This window comes from Agelaius tricolor, unplaced genomic scaffold (assembly GCF_023055355.1).
Source record: "Agelaius tricolor isolate 1412-34295 unplaced genomic scaffold, bAgeTri1.0.p SCAF_13, whole genome shotgun sequence".
Lineage (NCBI taxonomy): Eukaryota > Metazoa > Chordata > Aves > Passeriformes > Icteridae > Agelaius > Agelaius tricolor.
This window is the reverse complement of record NW_027269273.1, coordinates 21,217,075-21,235,599: the sequence shown is the minus strand read 5'-3', so window position 1 is coordinate 21,235,599 and position 18,525 is coordinate 21,217,075. Positions and strand designations below refer to the sequence as shown.

At 37.8% G+C, this 18,525-nt stretch overlaps 2 protein-coding genes across 2 annotated transcripts in view; one reads left to right on the top strand and one right to left on the bottom strand.

Annotated features, from left to right (window-relative positions):
• Window positions 1-6,387, bottom strand: part of MYOF (myoferlin) — a 61,146-nt gene extending 54,759 nt beyond the window's left edge. Inside the window, exons 1-2 of the mRNA XM_071439129.1 lie at window positions 6,219-6,387; window positions 379-434 (exon numbers count right to left, since the gene is read on the bottom strand). Coding sequence (XP_071295230.1) covers window positions 379-434; window positions 6,219-6,306 — 144 coding nt within the window. The 5' untranslated portion in view covers window positions 6,307-6,387. The remainder of the gene's footprint in view (window positions 1-378; window positions 435-6,218) is intronic.
• A 1,398-nt stretch (window positions 6,388-7,785) lies between these two features.
• CEP55 (centrosomal protein 55) lies at window positions 7,786-18,045 on the top strand. Its single transcript, XM_071438363.1, has 8 exons — window positions 7,786-8,051; window positions 9,811-10,098; window positions 12,331-12,375; window positions 13,117-13,255; window positions 15,211-15,524; window positions 16,525-16,596; window positions 17,220-17,345; window positions 17,806-18,045. Exons 1-8 carry the CDS (start codon window positions 7,869-7,871, stop codon window positions 18,010-18,012), a joined length of 1,374 nt encoding a protein of 457 aa, XP_071294464.1. The 5' UTR covers window positions 7,786-7,868; the 3' UTR covers window positions 18,013-18,045.
• Window positions 18,046-18,525: the final 480 nt, after the last annotated feature.

The window sequence follows — 18,525 nt, the reverse complement described above, 5'->3', positions numbered from 1 at the left end:
ACAAATAAACCATGAGAACTTTCAATACATAATTCCTTTTAATTCTCTATGGTTTTTCCTGGTACATAATAAATTATCCCAGTATGTTCCCATACATGTGGCTAAACAATGGCTGAGTATCATTTTGATGGAAAGAAAGTGGGAAAAAAACCAGGCCAAAACTCATCAGTTATCCATCTAATTTTACATTAACACATTGCTAATGAGTTGTAATATATGGCACAAGATGAATCCATTCACCTGCATTTACTATCACCTTGACAGAACACATTGCACCAGATCCCCTTTCCAGTAACGTGCTCAGCTGTTGAAACTGACTTAGCAACTTTGCAAGCATTGTCTTGAAATGACCAAGGATTTATTTTTAAAAAAAATTACCTCATTCCAAACAGGATTGAGTTCATTTTCAATTTTCTTTGTTTTCTTTTTTTCATCTGCAAATACAAACAAAGCGTGATTAATTGTTTTTGCTAAAGCACTACAAAACTATAATGTTTTTTCCTTTCATTTTTCTAAAGAAGGCTTGAACTCAAAACCAAATGTTCCAATTGTTTTTACCTCTTCCAGAAGTTGCACGTTTTACAATCAAGAAGTCCCCTGGGCAATTTTAGTAGTTGAGGCTTCTTATTGTTTTGTTTAAGCACAGCTAGTTGTATTTCCAAAAAGCAAAATAAATATTTAGGTTTTGCAACCTTTTATGACCCTTAGCTTCACCTTCAATAATGATGAAAAAAGACAGACTAAAAGACTTGGAGATATCAAACCAAACAGTAACGTCTAAGTGATAGCAGTAAAGCACTACTTTTGAAAGTAGTAGAGAAAATGTGTTACATATTTACCACATTTAAATTACAAAATATTTTTGAATGTTTAGCTCTGGAATAAAATCACATGGAAAAAAATCTTAAGGAGATATGCTTACAGTGTCAGCACTGTCTTGTTTAAATGAGCAAACATTAGAAGAAATATACATGCATGTAAGAGGAAATGCAATCCTTCCTGAAAAAAAGGGCTTCCAGAGGCTATGAAGGTATGACTTCACTGAACTTACCTAAAAATTAACCTAAAAATTACAATAATTGCAAATTTTCTATACTTCATGGTAAAATTTGCACTTGGGCAAGCTACAAACATGAGATTGTGGGATGTGGTACAAATTAAACATAGTCTGGCATTATTTTTCCTGTTCAGTTACAATATCTAGCTCCAATGGAGGACAAGTCTTTTGACACTCAGAAGCACAAAAGAGCACAGACACACACAGAGCTCTTTTTGCATATATTAGTGATAACAAGCCTATTTAAGTACAGGGTGTAAAGCAGCTGCTGATCTCCAAAATGCTCAGCCACCACAAGAAGTCCAAGCTTTAGACACACTCCACGTCTTTAAAGACTCCAGTAAAGATAAGTGCATTTTTGGTATTTGAAGTTATGACTGTACTTAGCCTGGGAAACAAGAGTAAAGATATGCCAAATGGGCAAGTTCATATACCCACTGGTCAGGCTTGCTGATTGTGGTGGCTGTTTTTATTGGATGAGAGTGGGATGTACTGAAAAAATCAGCCCATGCTGCAAATTACAAGAACTGACTCCCATTTATGTAACAGGAATTGTCTACAATTCATACAGGATATTGACTCACATTGTAGGACAAAGTGCTTTCATAACATACCATACTGTGGCCTGACATTTTGCAGAACAAAGCACTAATTACCAAACTAGTGAGAGAAATTCAACTTTATGCTATCTAATAGAGACAAAGCATTTTCAAAACTGGGTAACCCAGAATAACTGGGGTTGGGCACTGATATTCCAAGTTCCCCTAGAAGATGGGAGATGAAAAGATGTTTTCACTGCCAGTGAAAAAAAAGGAACAGTTACAGCTGTTTGTAAAAAGGATTGCAAATTACAGACCTGATCCTGATGGAACTAATGGATAAAAGTCCTATGATCCCTACCTACGCTAAAATTTAACTGTGAGTCCTGGTTCGAGCAACAGTCAGAACAACTCTTAACAAGGCGCTAAATTTTCCACTCTGAATTATCCATTTTCACAAAAGTAAGATTTATTTTTCCACTAATGTGCATATTCTAGATTACACGGAGAAAAAAAAACCCTTTTTCTGTTGTGCATCTGTGTGAAAGCTGGATGAAAAAACACTGGGGAGCACAGCTTACTTTGTGTTTTAGTTGTAATTTTAGTCAGAGTACAACACTCCCATTCCTCAAGGAAATACTTTGCATATATTCCCGTCTCTTTACTGACTTCCTTTTTATGACACTTTTATCGGTATTTTAATGCACTGGGTAGTGGTGATATTTGTTTTTAAGCTCTTGGCAAAGCTCTTTCTTCTTCCAATCAAAAACCCCCGTTGCCACGCCGGGTGAGGTGGATTGCTGTTATTCCAGGAGCTCACAAAAGTTTCAGCTCCTCAGGCTGTTCTCCTCTGCTGGTAATGATTGCAGCTATAGCAACCAAGACTAAACCACATCAGGATAAATTGTGCAATAGGGCCAGTCACCATTTTTTGTTTGACCCTACCATGAAATAAGAAATTATAGTGGATACAGATAAAACAGTCTATACTTGTTTCTTTAAAAACTAACTACTTTAACTGTGGTACTGCAGAAGAAATCACTATTTACTTTATCTTGATGGAGGCACCATACTACCTTATAATATAACATGCTAGTTAATATTCTTGGGTGGGAATGACTGTAATAAGAATTTAATTGCTCAGTGTCCAAAAAAATTAAGATGAGTTGTTTAAACAATAACTGTTCATTATTAAAAATATTACAGTATAGCAAAACACTTAATGTTTCCATCTTAATTTTTTTTTCTATTATAACTAGCAATTTTAATCAACATGAGTAGATGGGGAATAGCAGAAGCCAACATGATCTTTTACAACAGTCCTAAGTCTAAAATTTAAGACAGTATCACATTTCAGTTAACTAAGTATCCCAGAAAACTTTTGTCAAAGGAGAATTAAGGTTGCATGATGGCAGCAACTGCAGGATCAAATGGGCAGACCTCCAAAACCCTGAAATTAAATTTAGATAATTTAACTCTCTGCAAAACAGAAAATTTAGATACAGTTTAACTATTTTCTATTAAATTGTTTTCTTCCATACACTGAAATATAAACTAAAATAGTTTTGAAATACTGCAGTCCTGCAGGCCTGTTGAAAAGCTCTTAGATTAAGCACAAATGGAATCAAGTTGGATTAATCAAATTCAATGCCATTTCACCTCAGTTTTTACTGCATAAAGTGGAATGAGGCAGCCAAAATAAATTATCAAAGCACTAAATATCCTAGCATTGACTGCACATACAAGCAATTGAATTCATTTTTACACAGTGAGACAAGAATCTAACAAACCAAAATGATTACACTGATTTAATCATTATAATTTAGTGCCAGTTTAGCAAATTGCAACAGTTTTTCATGGTAATTTGACCAATGAATTGTCTCATGTTGAGTGAAAAACACAGAATTCTGCAAGAGCAGCACCCAGTTCCAGAGAGCAATATTCGTTTACTCTCAGGGTGTAGTTCTCTTTGAACTGTGAGCTTTTCTTAAAGTAAATAAAAGTTCCATCCCATTGGACTGGACATAAATGTGTTAAAAAAAAAAAAGGGAAATGCTTGCAAAAAACTCCTCTGCTATATTAGAACTAAAACAGCTGCCTATTTCCTCCTAATATGCAGCTAATATATATCACTGTAACAATTATATTAACTGCCTATTCTGTAGCCAGCTTAGTTTAAAAAATTGGATTAAATCTATTCTATTCATAGATGAAACCATATTGACTTACATGTCTTAACATATAAAACATTTGTAGTCCTTTCATACTAACAGTTGCAGGATCATGAGTTTTTCTTCACAGCATGTCTGTAAAGGTCTGAGACTGAAAGACTGTGTTTCCATGGGAGGATTAAATTTACTGAACCTGACATCAACAAAGGCCCTGTAAATCCAAATTTGACCAAATACTGTTCTAATGAAATGCCAACTTCCACAGCAATCTTCTGTCAAATGAGTGCTGCTCACTAAGACTTCACCAAGAATACTCCAGAGTCAAACAAGAACATTAAAATGTCCTGCAGGACCATGGTCATAGTCCTGCAAATGCTTAAGTTTTTCCCAGTCTAGAATATGCATTCCCAAATGTGCTTTTTATGTCCCCTAGGATTTACACTGGGTAGGGACTAAAGTTAAAGATTAATGCCCTTTGACATATTCTTCCCAAAATAAGATTGGTTTCCTATCTCTACACACCAACAGGGTGAGGGGGAAACCAGCAGTGTATATAAAAAACATCTATAAACATCAACAGCTAGAAGTCAAACATATTTCAGATATGACTCTGTCCTTGCACTTGGTAGCAGGCACTCCACTTGCAAATTAAATCAGAGCTGCTTAAAAGCTGGTAAAAGCCTGGTATTTTCTGTCCCACTTGAATCACTCTGGACAGGAAGCAAAAAATCAGACTGTTGGTATGTAGTAAAATCACATAAACAGAAGTGGCAGGATAATGAGAAAATAAATATCCCACTAAAAACCTGTCATAATTATGAAGCTGGCACTGGTTAAGCATATTTGGGAACATTAAAAATCCCAGTTCTAGTACATAAAGCATAAATATGAATTCATTCCTTTAATGTCTGTTGGCCAATTCCTGTGTTTGGATAACTGAAGGACTAAAAAAGAAAATCAAGCAATAAAGAAAAAAAACCTATAACTTCTATTTACTAGGTAGAAGTGAACTCCATTAGAGCACACAGAAGAAAAGTTTACAAGGAGGGGAATAAACAGACACTTAAGCATAAAGAAGGGAAGGTATAAACCAGCTCTGGAGTCTGAAAACTGAAGGAACAGAGGCAACACAGAAAGGCAAAACTGGCAGGAAAGCAAAGAGAGACAAGGAACTGGAAAGAGAAAATGGATACTTAAGAAGTAGCAGAATGTGAAACAAACCAGAGAAATGACAGTATATTCACTTTTTTCAGGGCAAGTAAAATCATATTTTAAGTATTATGAAGTTCCAAAAGCTACTGAGACAGGCTCTGCCACTTGTTTTAACTCAGGGTGGTTAAAAAGAAGGACAAACCTAGAAAAAAAAGGAGGAAACTTAAAGGAAATGGAATGATTTCACATATTTCTGATGCTGAAATAAATGCATCTGCAAACTTGTTACTTTGAAAGTTAAGATTCTGTATGTGCAGTGCCTTGTCCTTTTTCAGCCTACAGCTGTCCTGATTTCAGATTTGGTTTCTAAAGGTGACAAACTCCTGCAAGGATTTTTCACACTTTAAAATACCATTTGGATTTCAGTGCAGAGTTAGGAAACCAGGTCGCTGGGAGATAAGATGCCTGTTTGTCACAGTTTGGTTTGATGTATTACATGACCCAAATTTGCTTAAAGGTTTTGGCACCTTAAAAATAAATCAATACTAGAAATCAAGTTCCTCTAGTCTAGCCAAGTGAGGTAATGTTGGCAACAGGTAAAGTATATCTAAAACATACTTAACTTTACATATAAATGCTTTATCACAGTCTTCTCCTTTTCCTATATATAACTGATGAGCAGTGAAATTGGAAAAATACAGTTTCCTTTCAAAATCTTGTAATTAGATAATCTCAACAGGCAAAATTTTGATGTGCAATTCTCTTTGTGAAAAATAACCAAACCAACAAAAACCACCAACAACCAGAAAAACCCCAAACCAAACTAAAACAAAATCAAATACCTTCCAAAACAGTACTACTGTTTTTCAGTATACTACTTGTAAGAACAATAAATCACATTTTTATTGTATGTATGTGACAGTGAGCAGTGCCTGTTCAAAGTAATCAAGACAGGAATGATTTTTCAGATGGAAAACAAGGTAATCTTCAATATCAGAATTAAAAGTAGGTTCATTCACAGAATTAGAATTGTTTTTACAGCAACAGGCTAATCCTTTGAAAAAGCTTGTAAAATGTGGATCCTGAAACAGAAGCACAGCTGCTCAGAACAGATCAATGTGCTCCACCCAGTTCAAACTTCATTCAGGTAACTCCTGTCTCTAATTAAAAAGTCTCCCCTAAAATTACATCAGATGTAATTCCAGGAAAACATGATTTCCCAGATTTTCAGATACTTACAAAGGGCACTAGCTTTTACAAAACTTCTTCCCTGGCTACATTTATGACAGTTGTGCTTACCTTTAAAAATAACAGAAACGATAGGATCTGGTTTCCCAAACTTGGTTTTAGGGATATTGGTAGCAGATTCCACAATCACTCGAAGCATTGTTTCCCTCTTCCCTAAATGCTGATCACTACCGAAGGAATTAAATCTTCAGTTTCACAGTCCTTAACTTCTGGACTGAAATGCTAGCAGGAAGAGGAGGCAGGGAATTACTGGTTTACAGCAAAGGAGGTCTATGGGTGGATCTATGACGGGCTAGCTGCTCAAAGCTCTGGGAAAAAACCAGTCCTGTAAATTGACACCAGGTTCTGTCGTGCTGCACAGAAAGAGCTCTCGCTAGTGAAATCCCGTAACGGGATCCTGTTTAATCCTGCAAAAACTTTCTTGTTGCTGCTTTTATTCTTAAACTGCGTGATAAATCTCTCGTCAGAAACCAAGGCTAGAATAACTGTTAAGCAGCATGAACATTAAGCACGACTCTAGAACTCGATGTAAACCGCATCTGCCTCTCCGTATACCAAGGTATGAAATTCCACAATGGCTTATATTTGCCCCCCAAATTTTTAGAACTTCATTCTTCGCAAATGCCTTTGGCTTGTCTCCGCGCCAGCCTAGTCAGAAACTGGCGATGATCCCAAAAACAGTGCGAGTCCTCCCCCTCCTGTTGTATTCTGGAACAACACTGCGGCTTCCTCATGGAACATCCTGGATATAGTAGATTTATAGTAGAATTATTGAAATACGTATCCGTAACTAAAAATTTAAAAGTATTAAGGAAATGCGTGCAAAAAAGAAATTAAAAGTGACAAGACTCTCTGTACAGTTTGGAGGCATATGAATGTTTTGTCTTAAACACGTGCACAAACACTGCGGTAACATGACCTAGGTAACATTTACATGACAAGCACAGGAGCTTTGAGCTCCCCCGTGCTCAGCCTTAGTTTTTCTCAGCTGTGAACAGAGGTAAAAACCCGAGAGGTTCCCTCTGCCACTGCCACGCGTGTCCCCAAGGAGAGAGGAGAGGGGAAGTCAGCAAGAGGCAGCAAAAGGAGTCACAAGTGAGCGCGGTTCAGCCTAGGTTTTACACGGTCACACGAGACCTAGCTTACTTTGTAATTTCTAAAATTATTAGATTTGGGGTAGATGGAGAAGAAAAACCCCACATGTTCAGGGAGGAACGAGGACACAGACATGTAAGAGACACCACTGAGCGGGCCCTGCGGGCTCCACCCGAGCCCCACGGCGCCCCCCTCCACCCTCCGGCAGCCCGCGGCTCCTGGCCCAGCACCGCCGCGCCTGGGGGCCCCGGGTAGGGACGGCACCGCCTGGGCGGTGACACGAGGAGGCGGCGACACGAGGGGACACCGCCCGTGCCGCCACCGCCCGCGGGCACCATCCGGAAACCCCGGAAGTGACGGCCCGGAGCCGCGGGATTCAAACTCCCGGAAGCGGCACGGGCCGGGGCCGGACGGAGCTGCCGCCGAGCCGTGCCCCCGCACCGGGCCGTGCCCCCGCACCGTGACTCGCGGCCCCTCTGAGCCCCGCGGGAGCCGGGAAGGCCCGCGCCGCCTGCGTTCGCCTCCAGCTGTCGGGAGCCTTGTCCTACCCGCTAGAAGGGATCGCTGTTCCGCAGCGCCTCGTTCGGTTTGTACAGGCGCCTAGAGATGGACGCCAAGACCGCCATAGAGCGAATTATTGCCAAGAGGGGCCTGAAGCTGGGCAGCTCCAGAGCTGACGGTGGGCTCGAGAAGGGGAAGCGGGAGGGCGCTGCCCCGCGGAACTCCATGGAGGCGGTGGCCACAGGCAAAGGCAGGATGACGGAGCCGGAGAGGAGCGAGCTCCTGCAGGTGAGCCGGGCTCTCCCCGAGCCAGCGCGGGCCGTGTCCCACGGGTACGGCACTCGGCAGCAGGAGCCCCACCTTTCCTCTCAAAACTTCTGATGTCACAACTGGTTTAGTAGAGTCAGTTCAGACAAACTTTTTGTTTCGCACTTTCTTTCTCAGATATTTTTCAATGACAGCTGAGCTAATAAAATCACACTCATCTGACAAGGCTGGTAAATGCAAAGATTTGAGGCCAGAGGTGCCAGTTAGTCCATTAAGACCTGTCCTCGTGTGTCCAATAGAACATGTCTCAGAGAAGTCTTTTAAGCACTTCCTGCAAAGAGCTTAACGTTTGAAAACATTTGATTAAGAACATGCCAAAAAGTGCAGAGTGTTTGAACTGAATTGCCAAGCTCCCACTCAGCTATAGGTAAATTGGGTCGTTACATTATTCTTCCATTGCAGCTAAAGAGCAGAAACTAAGACACTGCAAGGTATCAAAGCAACTGTATGTCTATATGACTGTTCCACTCGAGGCAAACCTGTGGTTGCAGAGAGAGAAGTTCAAGACTTACAGGTGACCTAGTCACAGCCTGTCAGGATTCCCAGAAGGACAGGGAAACTTTAGATGGACTCTAGAAAAGGATACAACTCATATGGACTAGGCATACTAGTATTTCTAGGCCACTCTTTTTAACGAAAGGGCTTGTCATGGGTCTGTGCCACAACGTCAGTTGAGTAGTCCTAAGTCAAGGATGAGCTATGGCTGGGCAGCTCATGCACAGTTCTGGCTAGATTCCTTAGTGTATTTTTGGTGTCTGTTGGCTCAGTGTTGGTTACTTAATACTGGTTTCCTATAAACTAGGAAAAACAGGTGCAAAATCACCATCATGTTAGATACACTGGATACTCTTTGGTGTCATTATTTTAATTTTAGTGAGCAGTGGTGTTCAACCACTCCCTAGTTGAGGCTCTCTCAAAATCACTTGCTTTCAGTTTTTCTTTCTAATGACTTTCTGTCAACATGCAGGATTTCAACATCAGCCTTTCTCAGCAGAATTAAATGCTATCACATCTGAAGCTCATGCAGAGCCCCATGGCATCTTAAATGCAGTAATAATTGTCTGTAATGAATACCTGTGCTGGAGGCCTACTGGAAAAAGAGTGCATGTTGAAAATACCTACTAAAACACAAACTACAGGGCCAGATAACATGGAAAACAGGATCCTTCTCCCGAATGCTTTATTATAACTCTTCTGTAACTCACTGTCATGTAGTTTGCAAGAAGGCTCTGCTGCTTCCCAAAAGCAACCAAATATGCTAAGAAATATACTAAGAAAGGTAGCACCAACCTTTTTGCTGGAAGTGTTTCGGAGTTCTTGAACTGCTTTTGTTTTAGGGTCATATACTGTAGTGATCTTTATTCAAAACTGAGTACATACCAAGCCTGTGAAACTTGGTTCTTTGCATTCTCTCCTTGTTTTGTCTATTTCAGACTGGTTTTACTATCACTTGATATATTTCAGATGATCACTACAGTATTGTCTTCTTTGAGTTAAAAGTTTTCTCAGTTAATTAAAGGCTAAGAGAGAGCTTTGAAAGTGAGATATTCTTATCATAGAATCATAAGGTCATAGAATGGGATGGGTAGGAAGAGACCTTAAAGATCACCTAGTTCTCACACCTTCCACTAGACCCTGCTGCTCAGATAATCTCAAAGTACTTGCTAATGCATTTGATGCATAGACTAACACTTACTCTTTTTTATTCTGTTTCATTTAGAAAATACTTTTGCTTGAGAAAGAAAAAGAAAAATACAACCATCTTCTTGGAGAGAAGGACAGAGAAATCCAAAACCTGAAAGACAATCTTAGGTCCAAAACCAAGACTAGTGAAGTGTCTTTACTACAAAATCAACTAGAAGAAAAAACAAAGGAAGCAGAAAGAAGAGAACAGTTACTTTGTTCTCTATCAGAAGAAATTAACAGGTTAAAGTGTAATTTATCTGCAGTCATGGCAAAATGCTCTGATCTTGAGAACGAAGCCAGTAGTACTTCTCAGGCATCCCAGGTAAGCACTGAAGAAATATTGCAATTGCAAATTGGGTTTTGTGCCCACTAAGCACCAATACCTGCTATAAAATAGGATGTTTTTTAATTTTCTTACAAGCTGTGTTGCATGCTGAAATATTCTTGTATGAAGAGAGATGGTACCCAGATGGAACTCCAAATGAGGAACAGTCAGAGAGCACACTTCAGGCAGCACAGCTGGGGAGGGAGTTCTCTCCTGCTGTGTTCAAGGTCACACACAGGTAGTGTGACCTGTGATACTGCTGGGATGATCCACTGCTGCTTAGGCAGGCACTGTGCCCTTCTCAGATTTGTGTGCTCAGTGATTAGACAGAGTGAGAAGGCAGCAGTGATAAGAAATATGGGGCACTAATAAAGAACAAACTAAGCTCCTCACCTAATTCAGCTTCAGTCATGAGAATATCTTTCTTCTCTCTGCTCTTATGAATCCTCATTTGTGTCTCAGTTGTTAAAACTAATTGTCTTTACTTTCTGTGGCATCACATGGTAAATTCTTCAATGTGGCACACGGTAGGACAGCAATGTTGAGTTTCTCCTCTCGTGTGAAGTGGTCAGTAGGTATGGTGCCAGCCCTTGGCAGGGTTTACAAGTCCATTTAGGATTCTACAGTTGTTTTTCCACTCCTGCCCCACTCTAAGGTTCTTTGGAAAATGCAGTAGTAACTCTATGAAGGGCACAGGGAAGTTGTTTAGTACAGGTGCCTAAAAATAGGCGGCTATAAGTCTTTCTTTTCCAGCTTTTGACCTGCAGATGGTGCTGGTTCCCTCCACTCCACACGGGAGTTGAGCAATTTCTAGAAATTCTGCTGTAGCCAAATCCATAACAGAATATCTTCATCTACTACTTTTGAATGGTAACACATATATATATAGTACTTCCAATAATGCAGTTTATTGAGAAATATCACTTTAAATGCAATGCATTTATTTTAAATTTTAAGACATTTTGAACTTCATTAGAGGTATTAAAATGTGTATTAAGTCAACAGGTTTTCATGATATTTTTGTCAATAAACCACCAAAATATGTATTACTTTAAAACCATAGTTTTCTTTTAAAATTTTAACTGATTTATATACAGAGGACAGTGATGTTTACTGGATGTCTTGGAGAACTTGAAAACAAGTCTAGCAATGCTGCTTGAAACTGCTAGGTGGCATACTAGCTCTGAAATGGAAACAACAGTTTTATGGCAGAATTTTGAGCAAGTTTTTACTGACGCAGGACTCTGATGTTCATAGAAACAAGTTCAGTGTCTCTAAGTCCTATTTTTATTAGGAAGTGTTTAAGTTTAATAGTAACATTCAAAGTTCTGTATTTTTCAGCTATAATTTCTGTTTTAAATCATGTTCCAAGATCCATAGAAAAATGTTGGAAAAAATGTAGTTTGGAGTTGGGTAGTAATGTACATTTTTTTTCCTCACTAAAGTTCCCTCTGACATATACCTACACAATTTCACAACCACTTTGTATCCTGCAGAACAGTTACATGTCAGAGTGGGAGAAACATGACTGTAACTGCTCTCCAGTTTTAGATGGATCTCAAGAAGTCTCCTACTCATACATAAGTCATACTCACTGTACTGGGATCAAGCTCAGAAAATCAGGCTCTTTGTCCTTGTGCCTGCAGACAGGCCTGCAGGATTTCCCAGATGTTCACAGTCTTCCTGTTATCCCAAGCATCAAGGTCTCTGGCTTTCCCCAACTCCTCCTGTATGTCTGGGTCATTATCAAATGTATGAGGATACAAAAATAGAAAAAAACCATTTACTTCTTCTTGTGTACTTAAATAATACCCTTAAATATCTTCATTTTTCAAAACCTCTTTGCAGAACACCCTTCAGGACTTCCAAGACAGCAGTTCAGCAGAAAATACATTATGGTTTCTGTAGGAAATGTTTTAATGTAACTATAAATTGCAGACTTATGGAATAAATTCCATGTAAATCTTTATCCCATATTTTGTAGAAGAGTCTATTTTAAATATCTGAAATGGCTTTCTACATAACTTGGATCCTTCAAAAAAAACCAGCAACCAACTATAAAGATCTTTAAACACAAAAGGCACATCTGTTTTAATTTTTAAATGCATCTGATTTAATTTTAAAAATATTCTTATGCTATTTATGTGAGATTAATAGCTGTACAGGAGTAGCTTTGCTGTTTCAGCCATCTGTTTTAAACAACACTAACAAGTTGTTCTTTGTCCGCAGGAAGCTGCAACAAACAGCACTGAAATGGAAAGACAATTGAAAGATGTAAGTTTCCTGTAAATTTCAACCATCTGTATGGAGATGCAGAAGAATGTAAATTATCATCATGTACATTTTTGGGTAGTATGGGACCTCAGAGGGTATGTTTCTCTCTAAAATATAACCCCTAAAATGATTTTGTGAGAAGGCAATAATTTAAATTTAAAAACTAAAAAACTTGCAAAAGAAAAAATTAAGATTTCTATCATCTTTGAAAGACCTTGCTTAGAACATCAGAACAAAGTGGTTGCTGACAGCTCAGAAGCCTCTAGGAACCAGACACTGCTTGGGATAGCATGTGGTTGGATTAGAAACCTCCTGAGGTCCCTTCCAAACTGAATAAGTCAATGAGCCAAGCAGCTAAAAAATCCATGTCCTTGTTCTTACAAATTAAATTGCAATGATACAGTTTTATTTTATTCCATTTTCAAGGTCTGTTATTTTATATTTTATTTTATATTTGAGATTGAAAAGTTAATTCTTCATAATCTAGGCATGACTCATGAAAGCCTTTGTTCTTTAAGTAATTTTCCCATTGCTGCAATTTTAACTTATGCTCAGCATCCTGAATTAACTTTCCAAATGAAGATGGATTTATTTTTTGTATAGATGACTACAATTTGCAGCAGACTTATCTAGCTTATCTTTAATAACTTCTAATATTTTGAAGACATAAAACAAATACTTTTAAAAGCTGATTAATTACCAGAGACTTTTTTTGTTGTTCTTATATTTCTTTTTATGAAGGCTCTTGAGAAAAATCAGCAGTGGCTACTGTATGACCAGCAACGGGAAGCATATGTCAGGGGCCTGCTTGGAAGGATCTTTGAACTTGAACAGAAGGCAGAAATAGTTAGCCAGCAAGAATCTAAAACAAATTCAGAAGGTATCAACTTCATTTTTACTCCCACAAGTGACCCAAACTATAATTATCTATGGAATTAAATTTTCTGAAAACAAATTCTAGCACACTTAAAATCAAGACTTTGTTCTCAACGCTTTGGCTTCTTAATGGTAAAACTTGGTTAAATAATATTCCTCTGCTTCCTGTTATCTATCTATGTTACTTGACCAAGAGTACTTCCTGTTCTTATCCACTTCAAAGATGGTTTTAACAGCCTTGACACTCTATTAGCAACCTCTCTATTTGTGGAAAGTGTTGAGGCAAATAGATGTACATCTCCCATCCTTCAAAGTACACTTTCAATAGACATAATGGAAGCATTAAGGATTTATTAGCTAGGTGTGGATCAGATTTTTTTAAATTTACTTTTTTCAAAATAAATATTATAAAAATGACTCAAGATTGCCATGTTCTTTACTCAGCTGAACAATTGTTACAGGGCAAGAAAACCTGTGACAGGTTTTGGCACCTCTCCAAAGCAGTGTTTCACAATAAAGACCTGGCCACCTCCAGCTCACTTCCTTGCTGTGCAGTTCCTCAATAAGGCACACCCTCTCAGAATTAATAAAATTAAAAACATATTAAGCAGAAGAACAGAAGGCATTGACTTGCTTTTCTTGTTACCAAATTATTAATTTCATACATTCTGTAACTGACCTGCAAGGTAAATTCACTAAACAGAACAAACATTGTGTGGAGTAAGAGCATACCCACAGACTTACCATTAGTAATTCATGGGCAGTGGCTTGGTTTCTGTATTGCTGCTTGACTCTTTCTGGGAAACACTGAAATATCATCACAAACTTGTTTTGGTGCTGTTCAGAAATCTATAAACAGTATTTTTAGAGGGAGGCAGACTCAGCTCACCAGAAAATGTTCCACAGAGTTACTGCAGTCAAAGCTTTGCCACAAGAGCAACCAGAAGACTTAAAGTCAGGGTATAAGAAAGTTCTCTTCGAGCAGCTAGGCAGTAGCAGAAATCCAAGTTTCTAAGAACCTAGCTATACAAGTTGGAAGTATATATATGAAAACTTTTTCTGTGGAAAAACTGGGGCTTTCTCTGAGGATGTCACTGCCCTATAAAGGAGTTTTGCTAATGAGAAGATAGGGCTTAGTTCATAGCTGAGGGAAGGGAGAACATTCAAGCAGGAAACTCTCCCTAGTAAATTACACTTTGAATAATTAGGGTAAGTCTTCAATAGGAAAATTACCAAAGTCACAAAACTTACAGTGCCAAAAATCAGCAAAGCCCATGAAATTCTGCTTTCCTCATTCTGCTTCTACATATATTTTGTATTGCTCCTTAATTTTTGCAGTCTGCCTCTTAATTTTTTCCTACTTAATAAGCTTTTCTTGGGTTTTCAAGCAGAAATTTTCTAACCCTGGTTTAAGTAATAGTTGCTACCCAGGAAGCAAGCATTTATTAATCAAAAGAACTGTCCTATTCCTTTCTATTGACTCTTTAGAAGTAAATTATGGCATACTAAAAGATGGTCTGCAAAAGGCAGTGGAAGGTCTGGCTTTGGTCAAAAAAGGTTGAAGTAGAATCTATCCCATCCCCAAGGGTATCTCTGGGGAGGGAGTAATGCCAGCAGCTTGGCTAAAGAGCCTAAAAATAGAAGTAGGAATCCAGTGTCTTTGGGCCAGATTCCCATGTATCAGTATAATGCATGAGGACTTAGAAGAACTGTGTTTTTTACAATATACAGTAAGTGTATTGGTAAGGAGACTTAATGTATTATAAATAGTGAAAGCTGTTTCAACCAAAGTTTGGTTCTAATCTGAGCTGTGCAATAGCCTACTATGTCAATTTCTATTAATAAGCTTTAAAATGCTGATAATAATGTTAATAAGCCTTAAAATCAGATATTTAGTGCTCTGATTTTTAAGTGGGTTTTTTTTCACATTACTAACTCAATTATTTCTAACTCATTAAGGTCATCTACAAGAGGAAAAACAAGAATTCTGTGACCAGCTGTTCCTAACTGCTAAGAGAGATCCTGAGACTGAAAGACGCACCATAACTCAGCTGAGATCTGAACTTAATGAACTTAAAAAGACATATCAAGAAACACAAGGGGAAATGATGAGTTTAAATGCCTTACTGCAGTCACAACAGCTTGCTGAAATGAAGACTCAAGAAAATGAAAATAAAATGAAAGAGAAAGCACAAAGACTAAAACAGGAAAATGAAACTCTCAAAGAACAGCTCAGAGAAGAAAAAGAAAAGTCTGAAGATCTTTTATGTCAGGTATGTGGATGGATTTGGTGGTTTGAGATCATTAGCAAAGAATCAAGAAAGATAAAAATTCATAGTTAATCAGAATGGACCATCTCTCTCTATGGTAACTGTTCTTCACATAGATCTAGACTCATTCCTTGTGGTTAAAACTGAATTGTTTAAACATGAAACTTCTTTCTTAATTTATTTCCCTAGTCTTAAGGGACACAAAAGAGAAGGAGAAAATACTGAATTGGTTCTAATATAGTTTATCCTTAAGACTAATAGTAAATGAGAACAAGAAAGCTAAAAAATCATTTTATCATGTGCTCCTAAATATGGAATACCACTAATATTTGCTGTCACCTGGCAGCTAAAATACAACTGATATTTGAAATACGAGAATAAAATTTACTAGACACCAAAGTAGGCCAAAAACAGAACAACACTTAAGCTCTCTAAAGACAGACTGGTTCTCACTGCTCAATAATGATTAAAATATGTTTATTTTATTTTATTTTATTTTATTTTATTTTATTTTATTTTTTGAAGCTGAACAACAGCATTATCATAAAAGTTGATACATGCTGAAAGCAGAGGATATTTTAATGTATGTATTTACTTAATCATTATAATATAGTACTTTCTCTTAAACTTGTTCTCCTATTTTAAAGAAAATCGCATTGTTTGTTTTATTAACATCATGTCATGTTAGTGCAGACATAGGTTTTGTGAGTATATTTTTATCAGCATCCTGGCAATCACCAGGCTTCCATTTTTTTGTTTCTTTTTCTAACAATAACATCATCCTGTATTCCCCCTTCTCAGTGCAATAATAATTTTTCACTAGGGTTTTCCTTGGGGAAGTAGTGATTTGAATTGAGTTTGGTTCTTGCATAACAGGCACACATTTGCTGTTTGCACTGGAATGTAAGTGTTTGCTTCCATCTCATTATAAATTAATTCTTTTTAAGCTTATTAGCTATTGTATATGGATGTTGTTTGTTACAAGTGCTCATCTGCCTTGTAGGTGCAGCTTCTTCGTAAATCATTGCTCAGACAGGAGGCAGAACACACAAGAATAGCTTTGTTGGAACAACAGGTACACAATTATGTGCTAAAATGCTGATATTTAATGTGTTAGGCACAGAGTCTTTCTAGACTAACTTCACATTTAAGAATGATTAGTATATCAAAATAAAGTAATGCTAGACATGAATATTCAATTGTAGATAATCTCTTGATGCTTTCAAAAATTTTGACATGTCAGGAGGAAAATCTGTAACCTTGTACTGACAAGAGGGTATGATCAAATCTGATAATGTTTTCTCCACAATCACTTATTGAACAGGTGAAGCCTCAGATAAGGCATAGGAAGCATCCTAAAACTAATCACCTAATTAAATTTAGCAATATATTTTTGATATAGAAATAATTGCATTGCTATATTTTATATTTTCTTTATTTGAAATTGAAATACCCTCCAATCAAAATAACTTTAAACTGTATCTCTTCTAAGGGAGATTTTAATAATTGGGCACATGTGAATTTCACTGTAATAAAAGCAACAGCAATTTTTAATTTTTCATTTAAATTTTCCTTTTAATCCCATTTTAAGATGTTATTGCAGAGCAAACACATCTGGCTTTAAATACATAAATGGGAAACATTCCTCCCAATTCATACTAACTTTGACTTTAAGTTTTCACTTTGTTGGGCTGCCAGATCCAGATATGTACCACAGACTTAGAGAATGGGAAGCTTGATCGCCACAACCTGAAGCTTGAGTTAAACCACGTTCTCAAGGAGCTGCGCAAGGCCAAGGAGAAAATCACCCGTCTGGAACCCCTGGTATGTACTGAATATTCAACTCACAGGTGAATTCAGTCAGGGATTTTGCAAAAACATACATCTTCTTGCTTTGGGATCTTGTTTCAAACCCTGAGTAAGTGTCCCTGCATCCCTTATGTCTGTTCCCCAAGCTGCAGAGCCCTGTGCAAGCCAGGCAGGCGCTGCTTTGCTCTGCAGCAAGCACGGAGCAGGAGCACTGCAGCAGCAGCTCCAGAACAGGCAGGGTGCTGAGCAGGGAACACTCTGTACTCTGTATCAGTGTGTCACCAGCTTTGTCTGTTGCACCATGACAAAGATGCAATGTGCTTCCACTCACACTTGTTGCTGGTGAACAGGGCACAGTCCTTAGTGCTGTAACACACCAAGGCTTGTGTGCCATCAAGCCTTTAATATATTTTCCTACAGTGCTTGATCAGTGCATGCATGTCCCAGTCTTACAGTGAAGCTCCTCCTTTTCCAGAAACTCCGGGAATCTGGACATATGGAATCACAAGAAGATTTGCCAGCTGTATTTGACAAGAAGCTGACCACATATGACAGAAGTCCTCCCCTGAAACATTCCAGCTGCCTTGATGAAAGTTTTCTCGAGTGTCCCAGATGTAAAGTGCTATATCCAACGAGCCAGCATAGAGAATTACTAGCACACATTGACTTCTGTACAGCTTGAGCTCCAAATGGACTAACTATCTTTGCTTCATATCTGCTGCCAATATGCCTGGCAAAAGATCTTTTAAAGCTTTTTTTCTTGCAGTTGTATAAACAAATGCTGATTTTATAATTCAGTTCCACAAAAACAGTATTAACATTATAATTTGGCCTCAGTATTTTACCTCATGTTTTTGCAAAACAGCTACTGCATTTTCTAGTTGCAAACAAAAATATTTTTAGAGTTAGGAATATTTTAAATAGTAAACTACTGACGGGGTTTTTTTTGCACTATTAAATGTAGGAAATAGTAAAAGCACAATTATTGTGTCAGACTATATTTTAGTTTTGGCATACCCAGTTCTTGGTTGTTGAATCCTGATGATTGTGCTTGTACCTTAACTGACAAGAATAGCTGCAAAAGATTTTTGGCCCTCATAGTTGCACTATATATATATATATATATATATTTATTTATACATTGTGTGTGTATATATGTGTCGTGTGTATAGTATATACATACATGTGTTATAGA